The sequence below is a fragment of the Apodemus sylvaticus genome, chromosome 17 (assembly GCF_947179515.1).
Source record: "Apodemus sylvaticus chromosome 17, mApoSyl1.1, whole genome shotgun sequence".
Lineage (NCBI taxonomy): Eukaryota > Metazoa > Chordata > Mammalia > Rodentia > Muridae > Apodemus > Apodemus sylvaticus.
Window position 1 is genome coordinate 45085742 of NC_067488.1, and position 19588 is coordinate 45105329.

At 54.4% G+C, this 19588-nt stretch overlaps 2 protein-coding genes across 4 annotated transcripts; one reads left to right on the forward strand and one right to left on the reverse strand.

Annotated features, from left to right (window-relative positions):
* The first annotated feature begins 1646 nt into the window (after positions 1-1646).
* LOC127667703 (sphingomyelin phosphodiesterase 5) lies at positions 1647-3878 on the forward strand. Its single transcript, XM_052160912.1, has 7 exons — positions 1647-2646; positions 2741-2813; positions 3021-3161; positions 3231-3320; positions 3413-3476; positions 3552-3687; positions 3767-3878. The coding sequence occupies exons 1-7, from the start codon at positions 1780-1782 to the stop codon at positions 3854-3856; spliced, it is 1461 nt and encodes a 486-aa protein (XP_052016872.1). The 5' UTR covers positions 1647-1779; the 3' UTR covers positions 3857-3878.
* A 39-nt stretch (positions 3879-3917) lies between these two features.
* On the reverse strand, positions 3918-14764 carry Oplah (5-oxoprolinase, ATP-hydrolysing). 3 transcript variants are annotated; one of them, XM_052160910.1, is made up of 27 exons: positions 14606-14746; positions 13864-14087; positions 13591-13782; positions 13047-13146; positions 12838-12961; positions 12540-12735; positions 12293-12458; positions 12045-12183; positions 11891-11958; positions 11518-11783; positions 10893-11005; positions 10635-10805; positions 10315-10452; positions 10091-10229; positions 9842-9954; positions 9507-9658; positions 8691-8851; positions 8498-8599; positions 8237-8411; positions 5722-5906; positions 5489-5635; positions 5256-5390; positions 4936-5085; positions 4676-4833; positions 4432-4592; positions 4230-4327; positions 3918-4102 (listed from the first exon to the last, which is right to left on the reverse strand). In XM_052160910.1, the coding sequence occupies exons 2-27, from the start codon at positions 14032-14034 to the stop codon at positions 3956-3958; spliced, it is 3867 nt and encodes a 1288-aa protein (XP_052016870.1). In that variant the 5' UTR covers positions 14035-14087; positions 14606-14746; the 3' UTR covers positions 3918-3955. The 3 variants fall into 3 exon arrangements, 2 of the variants coding, with proteins under 2 accessions (XP_052016870.1, XP_052016871.1); XM_052160911.1 differs by lacking the exon at positions 5256-5390 and having other exon boundaries at positions 14606-14750; XR_007973921.1 differs by lacking the exons at positions 3918-4102; positions 4432-4592 and having other exon boundaries at positions 4231-4327; positions 4593-4833; positions 14606-14764.
* Positions 14765-19588: the final 4824 nt, after the last annotated feature.

Sequence of the window (19588 nt, forward strand, 5' to 3'; positions counted from 1 at the left end):
GCAAGTTGGGGAGGAAAGGGTTTATTCAGCTTACACTTCCATCCACATTGCTGTTCATCGCCAAAGGAAGTCAGGACTGGAACTCAAGCAGGTCAGGAAGCAGGAGCTGATGCAGAGGCCATGGAGGGATGGTTCTTACTGGCTTGCTTCCCCTGGCTGGCTCAGCCTGCTCTCTTATAGAACCCAGGATGATCAGCCCAGGGATGGCACCACCCACAAGGGGTCCCTTCCCCCTTGATCACTAATTGAGAAAATGCCCCACAGTTGGATCTCATGGAGGCACTTCCCCAACTGAAACTCCTTTCTCTGTGATAACTCCAGCCTGTGTCAAGTTGACACACAAACCCAGCCAGGACAGTTGGAGGGAGTGTTGGAATCAGTGCATAGACTGAGAATGGAAACGTCGTGGTGTTACTAGAAGAGTGGAGACCAAAACGGGGTTGGTTCATAAGGGCAGTGTGGAAAAGCCTGGGGTAGTTTGTGGCTTGCCTAAAGGTACAGGCCCTAGGGCAGCGACAAGGCTGAAAGGAATAAAAGAACCATGGACTTAGAAAACTAGTGCGTGCCAGTCAAGGAACAGCAGAGCCTTGGGGGCCAAATTCAAACAGGAATCTAGCAGTACCAATACAACTTCCGGTTAGAAGGGGCATGGGGTACTTCCAGTTAGAAAGAGAGAGGGTGTGCTGGAGTCCTCCAGCTGGGATACCACACCTCAATCTCCCACGCCCCTACCCCCTACCCCACGCCCCTGTCCCAAAGAGTTTAATGCCTTCTGCCTAAGTGACACAGCTTATCAACAGTTGCCTCATCCAAAGTGTCTCCACAGCTATCCTGGCTACCTGAGTGAGGACCAGTGGCCAAGACAAACCTGATGGGTGACTTAAGGGACACTGATGGCCGATGCCGAGGTGTTTGCTGGCTCACAGCTGGAGTTAAGGACTCAGACTTCCAAAGGTAGCCAAGAAAAGTCTATGAAAGCCAAGGGACAGTGTCAAGAGCCTAAAGTCGAGCTGGGCGTTGTTAATCCCAGCCATCTGGAGGCAGAGGCAGGCAGATCTCTGGGAGTTCGAGGCCAGCCTGGTCTACAGAGCAAGTTCCAGGACAGCCAGGGTCACAGAGAAACCCTGCCTCCACCCCACCCCACTCCCGCACAAAAAAAGAAAGAAACAAAGAAACAAAGAAAGAAAGAAAGAAAGAAAGGAAAGAAAGAGAAAAAAAGAAACAAAACAAAAATAAAACACAGAATTAAAAACAAAACAAAACAAAACAAGTCTGTTACAGGGTTCAGAGAATGGAGGGTTTCCTTTACCTGTCTGGGCGAGCTGCCTCAAGTGTAGAACTAACAGTCCCTCCCGGGCTTGAGGTTCTCAGTCACAACCTTTGCAGGCCATCGGTGCTGAGTCCCTGCACTCAGGAGCCCGGCGCCGGCGCCGGATTGAGAGGATGTGGTGAACCTACCTGGCTGGGTAGCCAGACTGTAAGGTGTATTGGAGGTGTGGGGGAGGGGAGAGTAGGCAGGGCCCTAAGTTTTTCTCTGAAGCACTAAGTAGACCTTGCAGGAGATGGGGCGGGGCTGTAAAGGTTTTTTTTTTTTTTTTTTTTTAAATTCGTTCCCAACCGTCACTGAAGTTCTGAGTGGGTGGAGCCAGTGACCAGCAACTCAGGCTCGCGGGGCACCGGGCATTACTAGCTGCGCGCACAGGTTGTGCCACCTGGTCCTGACGTCCGGTAGGCAGCTCTTAAGGTCTCTTAAGGATTCAACTCTCACGCTGGAAACCAATGAGTCTGCCTGACATTTCGCGGCGAAGGAGCCCTGTGCCCCAAGAGCCTCCACTTGACTGGCCCCTGACACCCGACGCCCTGAGGCCTTCACCTTTCCCGAACCCGGTGCTGCAAGCCCTCTACAGTTTATCCCGCATGCTGCTCTTCCCGGCTTACTGGTCTCTGGACCAGTGGCTGGGCTGCTGGGCACCAAACGTGCGATCCAGCGGTTTGCGGTGGCTCAAAGTCCTGGCAGGAAGTGGGGTGTTGTTACCGCTGGTGGTGGTCAGCCTACCCATGGCCTTGGTCGGCCTTGTACTCTGGCTGCCCCTCCAGATCTGGCGCCGCCCCTTCTGCTATCAGCCCCCTCCCTCATGCTGGGTGTGGCCACAGCCCTGGCACCCGCCGGCTGAGCGCCGGCGCTGCTTTGTCTTTCTCACTGCTAATCTGTGCCTGTTACCCGACGGGCTGGCTCACTTTAACAACCTTTCGCACAGCCAGCAGCGCGCGGAGGCTGTTGGGGCCGCACTGCTAAATAACCTTCGATCGTCACAGTATAGGGTTACCGAATGCAACCAGCCGCTGCCTAGGGTGCCTGGTGGTGTGCTGAAGGCCACTTTACCTATGGGTTTAGACTTCGTCTGTCTGCAGGAAGTGTTCGACCTCCGCGCAGCGCGCCGTCTTGTGCGCATCTTGGTTCCAAATCTGGGCCCGGTGCTATATGATGTGGGTACATTTGGCTTAGTGGCCGGGCCGTACATCAAAGTACTGGGCAGTGGGCTTCTACTGGCCTCGCGCTACCCGTTGCTGCGTGCCACCTTCCGTTGCTTTCCTAACGGTCGTCGTGAGGACGCCCTGGCCTCCAAAGGTCTACTATCCGTCCAGGTACTAACCTGCAGTGAGCCCTAGCGGGGAGAGAGTAAGCAGTAGGTTTAACCAGGAGAGCAAAAGAGACCTGGAACTGTGGGTGGTGTTGCAGGCGCAGCTAGGCATCCTGGACGGGCGCCGCATCGTGGGATTCCTTCATTGCACACATTTGCATGCACCAGCTGGTGAGCCCTGGAGGAGGGTTTGGAATGTGGGTAGCCCCTCTTGTCTCCTTTGAAGGCAATAGGTCCCCTAACCTCATCAATATGTTTGTCCCTACATCCCAATGTTCTCTGCCCCAGACATCCCAAGAAATGCCTGGGTGGTTTACAGATCAGGACCCAGGTATAGGGTAGATCCCTACTCTGGGCTAACCTTGTCTCTCCTCTTAGAGGATGGCCATATCCGTTGCAAACAGCTGACGCTGCTTCTGGAATGGGTGGAGGAGTTTGAGGCAGAGAGCCGCCAGAGCGGTGAGGCTATAGCGTTCAGCGTCCTCCTGGGAGATCTAAACTTTGACAACTGCTCACAAGGTAAGAAACTGGGGCAGGCGGAGCCAAGGGACCCAGCTCTGCCCACTAAGAAACGCTTTTCCTCCGCAGATCATGCAAAGGAGCAGGGACATAAAATCTTCAACTGTTTCCAGGACCCCTGCCGGCTAGGCGCTTGCAAGGAGCAGCCCTGGGCCTTGGGTACGGCCTCTGGGGAGGCGGGAGAGCAGATCTGAGGGATGTCTGTCGGCAAGGCTGCCTGCCACTGATGTTGCTCTCCCTCAACTCCACAGGGACAATCTTGAACTCCTCCATGCTTCGCCAGTCCATTGCCTGCTCCCCGGAGATGCTTCGGAGGTAAGTGGAATCCTTGATCCAGGCTGGCCAGCTGGGAGGAACTTTCTAGCCTCAGTGATACTGTCCCTCTCCTAGGGCCCTGGAGCAGGAAAAAGGACGCCGCCTCTACCTGGCAGGTCCCCTTCATGGAAGTTACCCAGCTCAATCCTGGAAGGGCCGGCGTCTGGACTATATCACCTACCGCGGGGTACCCGGGAGTCGCCTGAGCCCAGTAAGTGCCTCAGCTGGGGGCTGCTGGGCTTGCTCTAACTGAAAACCACTCTCAACCTGACATCCGCCCCGCCCCGCAGGAGGCGGAGCAGGTGACGTTCAGTACCGCGTTTGCCGGACTCACGGACCATTTGGCTATGGGCCTGAAGCTTCAGGTTGTATGCTCCTGACGCTGGCGCACAGGCGAGGGAATGACTCTCGAGAAAGACCACCATGGGGAGCGGAGCCCAGTAACCGTGCGACTCAAAGGATCTTTATTGTGGGGGCACTCATACAGCTTCCTGGGCGCGGCGGTACTCGTATACACTGCCGCGCTCTGGGAAGGCCGGAAATAGCGGGGGCGAGCCTGGTGGTGGCGCTGGGTCCTCCGGGTCCCCGTAGCCCCCACCCCCAGGCGTGTGGAGGCAGAACGCGTCCTGCGAAGAAGAGCAAGTTCAACACAGGTGTGGCTTTGTCCCAGTTAAGGCACACTCAACCACCCTATTTCCGTTTGGGAGCCAAATTAAAATTTTTTGTATCACACGGGCTCCCTTCTTCTCTTACCCCGGGGTACACGGTCACTGATGTCTTGCCGCCCAAATTCACTGTGCGCCCATCTTTTCTGATCAGGAGGTTTAAGCCACGTGCACCAGGCTCTCCCCCTAGAGGAGGAGAAAACAAGGAGCCTGGGGGTCAAGAGAGGTAGGGTCCTGAGGTGGCGGCAGCAGAGCAAGAGAGGCCGGGAAGAGCTGGGGAAGCCACCCACCGTGGAGGCCGTAAGGCTGGAAGGCACGGCGCTCGGTGAGCACAGACAGCAGCGCCTCTTCCCGAAAGACTAGCTCTCGGACTACGCCATCACCTCCCCGGAAGCGGCCTCGGCCCCCAGAGCCTGGCCTCAGCTCAAAGCGGCGCAGGATAACCGGATACCTGTGCAGGTGAAGGGCACAGCCTTTATGAGCACGGGCTCATCTCCCAGATCAGCTGCCTAGCACTGAGAGTGCTCTGCTCACCGGCTCTCCAAAATCTCCGGGTCTGTAATGCGTGTGTTGGTCATGTGACTGTGTACACCACTGCGCCCATGCCAACCAGGGCCCGCTCCCGCGCCACCAGCCACTGTCTCATAGTAGCCCGTGCGGGCATTGCCCAGGGTCACATTGTTCATGCAGCCCTGACAGAAGCAGATGACAGCATTTGGTTAGTGGGCGCCTCTACCCCCACCGCCCCACTTCCCAGCAGCCTCCAGACTTGTGTCCACTTTCCTCCAACACACCTGGGAGGCTGCACAGGCCCCAAAAGCCCCCAGGATGACATCCACTACTCGCTGAGATGTGAGCACGTTGCCTCCGACCACTGCTGCCTCTGGGGATGGATCCAATATGGAGCCTTTGGGAATTATGACACGCACAGGAGCCAGGCAACCCTGGTGAATGACCGAGGAGGTATATTAAAGCTGGGTACTACCCACGTTCAGATAAAAATTCCACCACCCTAGGCTCCATTCATAATGGGCTGCCTTTGTTTTCCGGCAAGCCTCAGAGTGACCTCAGTCTTCAGGGCTACCTGCCCTCCTCACCGCACACCTCTACAAACCTGGTTAAGTGGGATGTCACGGCCCACTAGACAGCGCAAGCAATAGATGAGAGCAGACAGGGTTATGGCTCGAGGGGCATTGAGATTGCCAAAGACCTCAGACCCGGAACCACTGAAGTCAAATACAGCGCTGCCCTACCCTCAGGAGAAAAAAGGTGTGGCTATCAGCAATGGAATGGGCCTCACCCCAGAGGCCAGTGTCAGGGCCCGCCCCACTTCCCTTACAAACAAACCTGATTCAGGTTGATCTGAACATGCAGGCAGATGGGAGAGCCGTCATCCAAGTGATCCTCCGCAGACACCTCCAGGGGCAGGCCCCTGGCCTGTCGGGAAGTCCCAAAAGCCCGCAGCATGTCTCGGACTGCTAGTTCAGCATTCGCCTAGCAGAGAGAAGGTTCAGCCCAGCCATGCCATCTGCAGCAGGGCAGCCCACCTACTTCGGGGCAGCCACCGTTCCCAGGCCCACCTGAATATGGCCCATGTAGGCCTGCACCACATCTAAGCCGTACTGTCCGATCAGCTCTCCCACCAGCTGGATGCCTTTCTGGTTAGCTGCCACCTGGGCACGGAGATCCGACAGGTTGTCATGCAGGTTCCTGGTTCCACTGCAGCCAGAGATCTTGCCTGGTGCCCGTAGGGCCTCTGTCACCGCTGGATGGATAGGGTCACAAACTGAGCCATCTCCCACGCCCTCAGGAACAGGTGCCTGTGCCTGCCTGATACACAACCACAGCAGGGACACTGGGCACTGGGAGCTCCCTCTTGACTTTTTGCTGACATCACACACATACACACACACACACACACACTTTGAAAACTCTCCCGGACTCTGAAGACTGTAGCCTCCATCCTTCTGCTGAGCCCTCTTCTACAGCCCAGCATCTAGAGCACCTTTGGTGGCAAGCAGTTGTGCCAAAGACTTCCCTGGAGCCGGAGGTGGCTTGGGAGAGGGTGGGGTCATCCTTAGCTCATCCACCTGCCTTTTCTAGGCTCCCCTCTTGCAGAGTATTTGAGAACTGTTTTTTTTGGGTGGGGGGGCGTCTCAGCCCTAGCACACACCTTTAATTCCAGCACTTATGGCACAGGCCTGTAATCCCAAACAATGAAAGTAAAGTTAGTTTGTAGAAGGAAGCAGTCAAGTTTGAAAGTGATGTCTAATTTGAGCAGCAGGCAAAGTGACAAGAGAAAGAGCTGACAGGATATGCCCAACTCGCAAGCAAAGAGAGAAAAGGAAGCTAAAGAAAGCAACGAAGAGGGAGAAGGAAGAGAAGGCACTTTTACCGGGACAGTTACAGAGACAGGCTGCCGAGAGAACATATTAGACACAGGTGAAAACCGAACAAACTAGAGAATGAGAAGGAGCCAGAAGATTAGACATACGGCCAAAGTTAGTATGAGGCCAGGCAGAGCAATTCAGTCAGAAGCCAAGAGAGAAGTCAGATTGAATCAGTCTGCTTGGAGAGGAGTTGGAGCCAGAATAACTAAGTTGAACAACAGCCAGTCAGAGATCAGAACTAGAAAGGGTAAGCTTATTTAGCAGTAAGTCTCAAAGGCTGAAAACATGCTAGGCCTAGACACGAATGTACAGAGTCTAAATGCTTTGAGGACTAGGCCTAGATTAGCAGACGAGGGCAGTATGCCTTGGAGATGATAATTACATCAGGCGAACAGAAGATGCTCTTACACTTTCCTCTACATCTCACAGGAAGTCTGTCCACCCACACACACCATATCCTGTCTGCTCTATGTCCTGCCCACTCCCACTGGCCTCTTAAGTACTTCAAAAATATAAGGCAGCACAGGGCTGAGATATGCAGGGCTCGGCACCTCACAGCATTAAACCCTTGAAGAGGACCCGGGGCTGGTTTCCAACACCCACACGAGGAGGCTCTTAACTGCCTATAACTCCAGTCCCTGAGGATGCTATGCTCTCTTCTGATCTCCAGGGACACCTGCATACACGTGGTGCACTCAGGCAAACACAAACACATAAACCCAATCAAGCACTATCGAGGCAGCCCTGTTGTCTGCCTACAGTTTCTTTTATCTAGACACGGTTCCCCTGTAAGCCGTGTCATCTAGCCCCGAGAACATACCACACCTGGGGGGGTGGGGAGGAAGCTCTCACTTTTCAGTATCGGTCAGGCCTTCTCTGAGGTCTACTGGCCACTTGGACTCTTAGCCATGTGTTTACACTTGTGTCCCCATGATCCACTGCAGCTCCCCATGATCAAGGTTATTCTATGTGCCTGTGGGTTACCCACACTCTCTACTATGCCCCTTTCACCTCAACTCCAGGATGCCTTTTTGAGTTCTCAGATCCCTGTGACCTCAGAGCAAGGCTGTCTCTCCCAGTCTTTCACTTTGCCTATAGCTGCTCAGTGCAAAAGCTCCATCCCGTAGCTCTCCAAGCCTGACCCCACAATCTCCAGCTTGTATAATCTTTAGTTCCTAAACACTTCCTTCCACCCTCTACCTTCTGGATATCCACCATCTCTAAGGGAGACTGCAGCTGTCCCATCTGGCCACTCTACCCAGCCTTGGCGTTACTCTGCAGCTAGGTATACAAGCAGATAGATCATCCTAACTCCAGCTGCTCCACTGTCCAGTGACTTGAGATGCATACCCAGACAGATCCCTGGGATTCTGTAACCTCAATACCCAGTGTAGTTTGCAGCAGTTTGCCAACCTTGAAACTATCTCTCCTACCCTCTGCCCACTTAGGTGTCTTGGCCAACTCCCCACCCCAAAATCACCTTCTAGGAGGTCATCTTTGGTCCAGACAGAAGTCATCTCAGCCCTTCTGCATATATGAGATGATTAACAACTGCCCTGTGAGGTCACCACTGTCTCCATCAAGCCTCAAGGTAGGCCTAGGCTGTTATTGGCAGGACATATCAGCTGTATTTCAGGACCCTGCCTAGCTTTATCTCTGGTAGCAGTCACACATCCTCACGGTGACACTTTGCCAACTCACTCACCCTCTTCCTGGAAGACTCCTCCCTGGACCAGTTTGAAGGATAGAAATACGGCACCCTCCTGTTGTAGTGTTGTAGAGTGAGGAGGCATAGAGCCTGGCGTGATACCTCCAATGTCTGCGTGGTGCCCTCGGCTAGCCACATAGAACACAGGCCTCGACTGGCCTGGCCAAAACACCTAAGGGGTAAACAGCAGTTGTTAGCGGCACTAGAAACCTCTGCCCCTGTAACACTAGTCAAGATGTCCCCCTAACGATTCCTCACTGGTGTGATGACAGTCAGGTCGGGAAGATGGCTGCCCCCTGCACTGGGATGGTTGCTAAGCAGCACGTCACCAGGATGGAGGTCGGATCCTAAGTGCTGAATCTGAAACCAGGAGACACATACAGATGGAAAAGGGAGGTGAGGTCATGGGGCAAGGGAGGGGGCAGAAGGGAAGATGTCACTGTCACCACACCTGGAACTGTACAGTCTCCTGCATGGCACCCAGGTGCACAGGAATGTGGGGAGCATTGGAGACGAGGCCACCATCTGGCCCAAAGAGGGCACAGGAGAAGTCGAGGCGCTCCTTGATGTTGGTGGAGATGGCCGTGCGCTGTAGGATGCGGCCCATCTGCTCTGGGGGCACAGAGTGGCCAGGTGGCCCCATCATCCACATGTATAGCTCCAAGAAAGAGGCACAGGACCCACAGGGTCAAGGACCCCTGGGCCCAAACCCAAGACCCAGCAGCTTTTCCTGTGCCCTGGGGAAGACCAGGGTGGCAACATTCCGTTAAGCAGTAAGGCTGCAGCCCAGTGTGTGGTGGCTTATGAAAAGAGCACTCCCTTTCCAGCCTGCCTGGGGTCACACTTCCACTTTCCTCCCTGACTGATCCATCAAGAACCTGGTCCCCCAAGCATAAACCCCTAGGCTCCTGCGAGCCAACGGCCTAGCTTTGAAGAGATGAGCTCACAGTGGATACCTGTGTTCTATCCCTAAATAGCTGAAGATCGAATGGCTCTTGATAAGAGGAGATGACATGCCCTGTCCAAAGCCTGCTCTTGCAGCCTAGAGTACAATTTCAGAGCCAAGGCCACACTGCCCATCCCACCACCAGTGAGGATTCTTTCTGCCCTTCCTCTTGGCACACATCTGCCAGGTTACCACACACAACCAGAGCCAATGCTGTCAGCTACCCTACTTGTCTGTATCTTTGCCTCGCAGACACCCATTCCCCACTATGTCTTCCATCATCACGCCAGCCCTCTGAGGAGGACGGCAGTGTCTACTCACCAGCAATGCTCATGAAGCGGTGTGAGAAAATAGACAGCTGGATGGGGTCAAGCTTGGTGTCCACCATACTAGGAGCCTCAGCTCCCACAGAAATGCGGATATCCCCTGTCTCAGTCACCTCTGCTTGGCAACCTGGTTCTACAAGGATGGTGCTGGGGGCAGGAGACACAGAGGAGCTACAAGAAGGCTGGCCACAACCTCCCCACAGCCAGAGATATCAATACTCCATGCCAGGAGATACCCCAATAATGAAACCTCTGCAGCTCTGAGCCAGGGGAATCTGCTATGGTGGGCACTGCAATAACCTCTCCAAGGCTCTACCAATCCAGACTTACCTGTTGTTGTCGATGATAAGGCAGGGCCCTTGGAGCTGGTGCCCATAGCCTAGTTCTCCTAAAAGGTACACGGGAGTCTCTTGATAACCCCCTTCGAAGTAGCACTGGGTCACCTGCAGAAGGTGTGGAATGAGCTGTGTTCCCTGATTCTTTTTCCTGAGGCCTCTCAACATGGCTGGACCTCCCCATCAGCCCTTGTTCCCTGAGGTCCTGAGGATGTAGGTGGACCCACACAGCAAGGCCTCCAACCTTTTCCACATGGGGAGGTCCACTCTGGATTTTGGGGGTGTCCTCCAGCTGAAGCCCGCTACGGCCAGTTCCCCTCACTCGCACGTCATCTACCACCACCGACCGCTCAGGAATGATGAAGCCAAACTCTCTCATGTACCTGCATCCACCATCCAAGAGAGCAATGAGGGCAAAGCGACCAGAGCAGCAGGCCACATGCTGGACTCCCAGGAGGGCACATTTACCTCTCAACAAACGCTGCTCCAAAGTCACCAGCACGGGGGGAGCAGGCTGTGGCTGGATGCTGATGGGCAGACACCATCAGGGCACAGTCAGTGCCTTGGTAGCGAAGGTGCAGGAAGCTCTCGGTACTGATCTGAGACCTGTGGGAAGCAGGTTGGGGTACCTACCCAGTACTATTTGAGGGTGCCTTTCCTGCTTCCTCAGGCACTATAAGACCCTTGTCCTAAAGACTCAGGAACATCTGGGAAGTCATCCAGGGGTAGACCACCAACAGGGAGGTGGAGACAAAGCCAGTCCTGTGCTCAGTGGTCCATGAGTTTACCTAGGGAAGCCCTGGGCCTGCAAGGCCTCCACACACTGCTCCTCCAGGCGGCTCAGTCTCTGGTCCAGCTGTGCAAAGGTTTCAGGTGTGTAAGACAGGGAACAGGGCTCCTGTGCCTCGTGAACCACGTCTGCCAAGGCCAGTCCCAGTGCTGACAGCAGCCCGCTGTGCCTGTAGAAATGGGTGGCATGACAGTGTGGGGACAATCCTCAAAGCCAACTCCCTCAGCCAAGGGCGCATACCCAAAGGCAGACCTACCTGTGAATATGCACAGTGTCCATGCCCAGGGCCCGGGCAATGGCACAAGCGTGTTGCCCACCAGCTCCTCCAAAGCAAGCCAATACATGGGCAGAGGGGTCATGGCCTCGTGCCTGGTGGTCCAGGAAGGATCAATAAATAATCTTTCATATACTTGGTAAGCCCCTCCACCCTGTCCAATTTCTGTAGAGGGTGCTTCCGATGCTTTGATCGGGACTCTGTGTTTACTGATGCGGAAGGTCCTAGTCCCAATTGGTGTTTGGTTTATCTATAAAGATGCCAGTGGCCAGTGGCTGGAAGGAAAGAAAATGGCAGGACTTCCGGCTTCCCACAGGTTAGGAGAGAGGAAGAGGATAGAGATACTTAGGGGAAAGAGGAAAAAGGGAACTCAGTAGCAGAGGAGAAAAGCCAACCAGCTATGTGAGTTTCCAAGTTAAGTGGCCTCTGGCCTCTGGCCACTCCCCTGACTGGGCCTGGGGTGGCAGGGGAAGGACTAGGAGTGTCCAGTCATTATGCTATCCAAGGCATTTTGAGATTAACTGGCATGTGCTCCACATTTCTGTTGGTCTGAGAGAGTATAAGAGAGTACAGGGCGGACAGGTGATGGTGGGCAGAGGGGGCGCACCTGTGTGAGGGCACGGATAGGCCGGCACATGGCTTCATTGGCAACACGCACAAACCCCATGGCCACCTCCTCCAGACTGAGTTGGGAAGCTGGGCAAGGTCCATTGGTCAAGAAGCTGTTGACCTCAGTGGCCACAGCCTCTAGAGCCTTTCGGGAAGCCTCGGGAGACAGTGGCTGGTCTTCTCCTGGCCCAAAAATGCAGGGGAAGGAGGCAGGCAGCAGGCGACCCAGGACCAGATTAGCATCTGTCACAGTCACAGGACCCCCTGGGAAGAAGGAACAGAGTGTGGGTCTGAGGCTAGAGATGCAAATCAGAAGTGACCAGCAGGGCCAGACCTAGACCTCCACAGAGCAAGGCCCAGCAAGGCCTTACCTTTGCGGTAGCAGGCAGGACCTGGGTGGGCACCTGCTGACTCTGGACCAACCACAAAGAGGCCAGACCTTGGGGGGGGGGGATAAAAGATTGGAATTAGAGGTGCAGGGGATAAAAAAAGTTGAGAGGCTGTAACTGAGAGAGAGGAGCTGACCTGAAGAAGAGGCGGGAACCCCCGCCAGCCGCCACTGTGTTTATGTCCAGCTGCGGGGCCTGGAGGGTGACACCTGCTGTGCTAGCCTCAAAGACATGCTCAAATTCTCCAGCATAGCGGCTCACATCTGTAGATGTGCCTAACGGGGACAAGATGTTAGGGTCACCCCCAAGACCTGAGCCCCTGGCACCCTCCTCCAGCTAGCCAGCCGAAGGTCTTCCCACACACACCCACTTCAGCCTTCATACCTCCCATGTCAAAGCCAATGACGGGCTGGCCACCTTCCAGCTGGTAGGTGGTAGCTGAGTAGCCAACCACACCGCCAGCAGGGCCGGAGAGCACAGCCCTGGAACCACTGAAGGCCTCCATGGGTGCCAGGCCACCATCAGAGCGCATGAAGAGTACTTGCACGTTCTGTGAACAGGAAAAGCAGGCAGTGATGTGCTGGGCAGGTGCAAGGCCAGGGCCTGGAGCAGGGTGGTCAACAGGCCTCACCTTCAGCTGGCCCTGGAAACCTCTGCGGAAGCCCTGCACGTAGCGCTGGATGGTGGGAGTGAGGTAAGCGTCAGCACAGGCTGTATGCCCCCGAGGGACAATTCGTACCATGGGCATGACTTCCGAGGACAGGGAGACGTGCGTGAAGCCCAGCTCCCGGGCCAGTGCGCCCACCTGCTGCTCGTGCTGGGCCCACCTACAACGAGAACCCAGGGGGTTCTGTGCCTCCCACCCAACACCCTTCCAGGAGCCTGCTTCTGGACCCAGCCTCCACCCACGGGAGACAGCCCTCACTCACGTGTATGAATGCATGAGTACCACTGCCAGACTGTGAATGCCCCGACACAGGAGCCCCTCCAGCTTCCCACGCAGGGCTCCCAGATCCACAGGCTGCTGAATCTCTAGCAGGTCCCCTGTACGGCCTGAAGAGCCCATTGCCCCCAGTCAAAAGCTGCTAGGATCTGCCCACCCCAAGAACCTCACAGGGGCTGTCAGTGCCATGCGCACCTTTCACAGGAGAGCCGGCCCCTGGTTCTCCACGGTAGAGCACCACTCGCTCATCCACCTCCAGCACCTCCTCATACAGCACCTCTGGCATGGGCACAGCCTGAGGGCAGGCAGAGGCTTAGAGGAGACCCAGGCCTGAGGGTTCTGTGGGGTCCTGCGTGGTGTCACAGTGCAGGCCAAGTGGATGTGTCCCAAAAAGCTAGGAGACGGTCCAAATGGCCCAGCAAGGTCTACCCTGAAGGCTTCTCTCTGTACCCAAGCCCTTAAGTAGGGTGGAACCATCACCCTCCCCCTACGAGGGCAGCTTTTTCCAGGAATTCAATTGTGGGACCTCTAAGCTCTCACCTTGGAAGGGCAGAGTATCACATGCCAGCCTGGAAGTGTGGGGACATAGGTCCTACTAGCAGGGTTCAGTCTCCTCTAGACCTACCATCTAGTGGGCTTAGCCACTGTTGCTTCACAGACATCCCCACCAGGCCTTGGCTAGGGGAGAGGAAAGAGTGCACAGCTTCGCCTAGTGCCCAGTTGGCATGGGAGAGCTTACCAGGTCAAAGAGATCTGGGCGGGCTTGAGTGCCAATATGCAGCAGGTCTCGGAAACCCCGAGTCACCAGCAGTGCCACCCGTTCCCCCTGCCGTTCCAACAGTGCATTGGTGGCCACAGTAGTACCCATACGGATGCTGGCGATTCGACTGGTGTCTAGCGGACGGCCTCGAGGTAGTAGCACACCCTCCTCCTGGGGACCGCATAGTCAGTGGGAGACCTCAGGGTGGGGTCTCCTAACACCTCCCCCCTGCCTTCACTGGCCCTGGCCCACCTGCTCTAGAATTCGGCGGATGCCCTCTGTGGGTGCGTCTGCATAGTTGGCTGGATCTTCTGAGAGCAGCTTCAGGACACGGACATGTCCTCCTGGGCACTGGGCAAAGACATCTGTGAAGGTGCCGCCACGGTCGATGGCAAAATGGAAGCGCCCTTCTGGGCTGCCCATGATGTTAAAGCTGGAGTCCACCAGCGGCTCTTCAGCTGGTAACCCTGGAAGAACTAGGCACAGACGAGCCTGTCACTGGGAGTGAGTGGGGGTGGGGTTATGTCTGGGGGGGGGGGACTAGTTTCTGAGAAGAGGCTAGGATGGGAAAGAGATGGATCCCAAGTCTAGGAGGTGCCCTGGAGAGGAGATATAATGTAGCTCTGGGGTTGGCAGGAGCTGCGGGATCCAGTCATAGGGTGGCCGGAGTGGGGTCAGAGCCAGGCACGCCCATATGCCAGCCTAGTGTCCCCGTGGCACAGGTCTGAGAGTCCCGCTGCCGATGGAACGCCGATACCTGGATTAGAGGTAAAAGGACCCCGGAGCCCTTTCGTGCAGGAGGAAAAGGTGCCCAAATTAGGGTGGGCAGGTAAGAAATAGCTCCACTTCCCACTTTGCCCAGGCTTTTACAGTCACTGGAACCCTACAGAACCCGTACAACAGTGGGGCGAGGCTGAAAGGAAACTAGAACAGCAGAGCCCTGAGGGGAAAGTGGGAAAGGCGGTAGCGGGGTAAATTTCTGCTCAGACCCTACCGGCGGAATCGGCTCTAGTCTTGCTTGTATTCTCCCGTTGCGCTTCCCGCAGGCCCTGCCCCCACCTCGGGGAGGGGCCTGTAGAAACACACCCCCAGCCCCAACTCCTACCGCACACACATACACACAAACACAGACACACAAGCCTGGCGTGCCTGGCCCTCCGGATTACGTAATTGCAGGCCGGGCCTGAGCACCTCCTCCTTCGCCCAGAGCGATCCGCGATCCACAGATTGAGGGACTGAGTAGCCCTTGCCAGCTAGGGGCGGACCAGCGCTTTGGCTCAAGGGCACCTTGGTTCTGGGAACTGCTGAGCCTCTCTGCAAACTCTGGGTTGCCGAAAGTGGGCGCCCTTGATACCCACCTTCAGGTCTCTAAATAACTCGTTGCACCCTACAGTAACAACATTTCTGAAGTACTCCGGTTGTTCCCCAGAGTGGGAGGACCCGAGGCAGGAGATGGATTGGGTGGAAAGGACCCGGCAGGAAACAATGGAAGGTAGGAGGCCCTCTTATTCAGCTGCAAAGTGACACAAAGAACCAGAGACCTGTGCACACATCCCACAGTCAACCCCACTGAGTAAAAATGGCTCTGTACACCTAAATCTGACGTCTCTCTTGTAATGAGACCAACAGACATCTGGAACTGGTGTTCCCCCTCACCGAGGACAACTAGGTAACTTCTCCGTGTCCTCTACTCTCCTATTTATTTAGCCAGCCCTTAAGTGGGCCTAACTCCAAGGAGAAAGTGCACAGACATAGAAGGCCCCAGGACCACCAAGACTTATAGGCAAGGAGGAACAGAATTGGCTGCTTTGCTGTTTCTTGAGGGGTTTTAGCCCCAGGAAAGCAGATGTTTCTTACTAGGCCATCATTTCTATTCTTTCTAAGGCTGGGTCCAGGGAGCCTCAACTGTGCAGGTTGGAAGTCAGCGCCTCTGCAGGCAGGGCAGAGAGGCTGCCCTCAAGTCAGGCCAATGGCTGGAGCCATTTAGCATCCAGAGTGAAGGGGGCATGGGCAGATGAAACTGTCAGCCACATGTGGTGGCGATGCTGCCCTATAAGGGTGACCCCTGAGACCCTAGGAAATCAGTTAACCCCAAAGGCCTTTCCCCGAGTGCTAGGCACATACCCAAGCCTCCTCCCCACACACCTCCAGACTAAGTGTATTGCTGGCTCTCAAGGCCCACTTGGGGCCTAGGAGGCTAGGGTGCAGGTGAGCTGGCTATGTATTAGAACTGCAGGCTCTGGGCTGCACCCCCATACTTCAGGCAATGCCTGGTGCCCCTGGGCATTCAAAACCTGCCCTCATGTCCCTTTCTCACTTTGTGGATGCCAGAGTAAGATCTGTGGTGCACAGCTCAGTGAGACTTTCATTTCAAAACAAAAAAATAAGAGAGGGCTGGATGGCAGCCCAGTGGTAGACTACTTGTTTAGCACACAAGAGGCCCTGAATTATTCTGTTCCTAGTATGGAGAGAAGAGAGAAAGAGAGAGAGAGAGAGAGAGAGAGAGAGAGAGAGAGAGAGAGAGAGAGAGAGAGAGAAAGAGAGAGCACCCAGAGCCAGGAGTCAGTCTTTTCTCAAACTTTCTCTTCTCTGCCTTGCAAGAATCTTCTGGTACCCTCTTTCCTCTGCATCAATCTCACTGGCTGCCACCCAGGGCATTTGCACGAATCATTCCTTAGCTTGGACAGCTTGCCCCGGCCTCATGACTCTTCATCCCAGCTCTGCTCCATGTCCTCAGAGGTGTCATCTCCTCCTACATGGGCTCCCAAGACGTCATTCCACCCTTGTTCCTGGGCTTGCTCTGTCTCCCTCTAACTGACAGCCAGCCCCCACCGAGGAGCAGGTGGCCATACTCCCCAGGGCCAGGGTTTGCATGGCTTCTTTCCGTTTGGGCACACGCTGGATGGGAGAGCTCTGAAGGATGCCCGTGGCTCACCTCTCTCGACATCCTTGAATCTGATCGTCTTCCGCTTCTGCAGCTTAGGAGTGGCAGTCGCCTCTGGCAGGAAGTTGGAGCTGCAGAAGCTTAGGCTGTTGCCCCGGCTCCTGAGGACAAGCTTCAGCTCTTGGTTTTCCTGGATAAGCTGCACCAGCCGCCGTAGCTCCTCATTCTCTTGGGCCAGCCGCTGGATCTCCTGTCGTAGGCCCTCATAGCTGCTGAGAAGGGACATGCCCAGGGGCAGCACAGCAGCTGGCCAGCGAGCGGTCTGTGGACTGGGCAGGAAAAGAGCCTCTGCCATTGTGAGGTCAGCATCTGACCCCACCTCTGTATTCCAAGACGGCTAGGACCAGTCTTCCTGTCTGCAGCAGGTTTCATCTGATTTCTGGCTTTGAAGGACCACCAGAGAGGCCCAGACACTGCTATAGGTCTTTGGAGTTCTTTATTAAGCTCTTCGCGGAAGATGGACGTTTTCTCTGAGACCACCCAGTTTAGGTATGCCATGGAAGATAATTCAAGCATCTCTACCATCCACCCGCACTGGCCCCTGGAGACAGCTCCTTGGCCACCATGTGACTTTATGGATCTGGGCAAGTGATATGATGCCTGAATCCAGAGGTTGTGTGGCATCCAAGTAGGTCAGGGAGGGAGACTGGGTGTTGGAGCTACACTTCAAGGGTAGTTGGTATAGCCTTGGTAGACTGAGGAACTCAATAGGCACATAGGAAAGGGCTGGTGGCAAAGGACTGGACCAAGCAGCAGTGGCCCTACCCATAATGACAATGGATTTTTATAAATCCAATGTTATTTTACATTGGACTTTTATAAAGGGCTTCCTTCCATCCAGTTTGTCTTGTAAAATTATTATTCCATGCAATCGCTTTGATTCTGTTCATTTTTTTCTTCATTATCGTTTACTTCATGTTTCCTTTTTGCTTGCTTGATGAGTGCAGCTTTCGCTGGTTAATTTATGGATTCTCCAGGGATCTCCCTTCCACAGCCCAGGAAACGCTGGCAAAGGTCCTCCATTTGTGGAAGAGGATGGATGTACCGGTCCAGCCGGTCCAGCCGGTACGAAGTCAAACAGTCCTCTGAGGGGGGAATGAGGATGATTAGAGGAAAGATGGGAAAAAGACAGCGAGAGACAGACACGGCAGGGCTGCAGGTCATTCCCACACCAGCCCCGAGTGTATGTCTCATAGTCTTCTTATACGACAGTGCTGTGGGAAGCAAAGCCAAAAGCTAACAGAAACAATTTTTGCTGAAAATATACACAAGACATTTGTTCTCACTCCAAAAACCTCCCTATCCTTCCCACCAAGGTCAGTGGTATCTTCAGCCCCTCTCCTTGGGCCTCAAGGCGTTTCCTCTTATCATCACGTGCCTCCATAGCTGGGAAATCTGCCAACTGACCCTGACCTACCCCGACTCTGCCCGGTACACAAATTTTTTCTCTCTCTTTTTTCCCCCTCTGCTTCAGAGAAGCTATAAACGGCTCCTGACAGATGGGCAAGAACCACCTAGGGATATGCTGTAGATGACTGGGCACCACGGTCCTTCTCTAAGATACATTCATTTTTCTTATATGTGATGAGTGTTTTGCCTGAATGTGTTTAAGTGCATTTGCAGAGTGCGTGCCTGATGCTGTGGAGGCCAGAGGAGGACCCTAGACCCATTGGCCATTGGAACCATAGTTACAGATGGTTAAATCTGCCATGAGAGTGCTGGGAATTGAACCCAGATCCTCTGCAAGAACAGCAGATGCCCTTGACCACGGAGCCATCTCTCCAGCCCCAATCAGTGACGGTTTAAATAGTTCTACAAGGAAACAACCGTAGTCCCAGGAAACAGGCTATTTCAGACAGTATAGATTTTACCCCAAATGAACGGCAGGCCCAGTGAATTGACCCCCTAGGCAGACATCTGAACATAGAGGTGGACAAGCCCTGGAAAAGCTTCTGCCACACACCCTATCACCATCTTCAGATCTGTGCATAAGATGGTCTCACAAAGATTAAGCTTATGTTATCGGCACAGAGAGAGATACTGGCAGATTATCTCAGGAATGTCAGACTTTATCTCGTGGGCCCTCAAAGGACCATTCTTTTCCTGGCAAAAAGATTCAAGGACTGAAAGAGACCTCGTGAAAAGGAGATGCTTCCTTACTAAAAAAAGTGTCAGCTGGACAGGCTAGGGTCTCCTCTAGAGGCTGACTCACCAGCGACAAGATATTGAAAAGGTCGACAACTTGGCTTAGAGGGCAAAGGTGTGAACTGCCAAGCCCCAGAACCTGAGGGAATGAGCTGAAGCTCTGGCCCCACAGGGTGGAAGAGAGAACTCCGTCCCAAAATATGAAAGTTGTCCTCTGACCCCCACACGCTACCTATGGCATGCACGTTCCCCACCCACAACCCCAGAGAGAGAGAGAATTTGAAGTTTTTAATATTGAAAAGCAAAGCTGTAGCAAAGTTAGTAGAGCATTTACCCAGAACGCACTTACCACTCTCAGAGGCAGGAATCAGCAGTCACCATCCTTCTCGGCTACACAGGGAGTTCGAAGCCAGCCTTGGGCTGCACAAGGTAAGAAATGTCAACTATAAGCCTTCCCTAACAAATACTATTAAGCTTGTGTTTAGGGCAAGGAATCAAGACCTTTTTGTCTCTCTCGCCTGTGTCAGGGCTAGACAGAGCTGCCGTCCCTCCATCTTGTACTCTTGCTAAGACCATCTCCAGGTTTAACTAGAATCTTATGCCCTTCAGAGCTACCCCTCTCTCTTCCAGGATGTCCTAGCTAATTTATCTTAGCCTTCATTAAAACTGCCTGTTTGTGTGATACCCCTCCAGCTGGCTAACCACTTAGCTTTTGTTAAAACTGTTTGCTTTAAACTGCTTACTTCTGCAAAGCCCCCCTCCCCCTCAGTGGCTGAGATGCCAGGATGTGTTTTTAGCCTTTAAAAACTCCGTGTTCTAGGCACTCAGAGCCATATACCTAGGTCCAGCACTTGGATGTGGTCCTAGGTGGCTAGGTGGCTGTAATAA

Excerpts from the sequence above, each read along its gene's own strand:
- LOC127667703 (XM_052160912.1), top strand. The coding sequence starts at position 1,780 with ATGAGTCTGCCTGACATTTCGCGGCGAAGGAGCCCTGTGCCCCAAGAG. Across the intron at positions 3,477-3,551 it reads TCCCCGGAGATGCTTCGGAG|GGCCCTGGAGCAGGAAAAAG; the intron begins GTAAGTGGAATC and ends TCCCTCTCCTAG. Across the intron at positions 3,688-3,766 it reads CCGGGAGTCGCCTGAGCCCA|GAGGCGGAGCAGGTGACGTT; the intron begins GTAAGTGCCTCA and ends CCCGCCCCGCAG.
- Oplah (XM_052160910.1), bottom strand. The coding sequence starts at position 14,034 with ATGGGCAGCCCAGAAGGGCGCTTCCATTTTGCCATCGACCGTGGCGGC. Across the intron at positions 12,184-12,292 it reads CATTGGCTTTGACATGGGAG|GCACATCTACAGATGTGAGC; the intron begins GTATGAAGGCTG and ends TGTCCCCGTTAG. Across the intron at positions 8,412-8,497 it reads ACCTGACTGTCATCACACCA|GTGTTTTGGCCAGGCCAGTC; the intron begins GTGAGGAATCGT and ends TTTACCCCTTAG.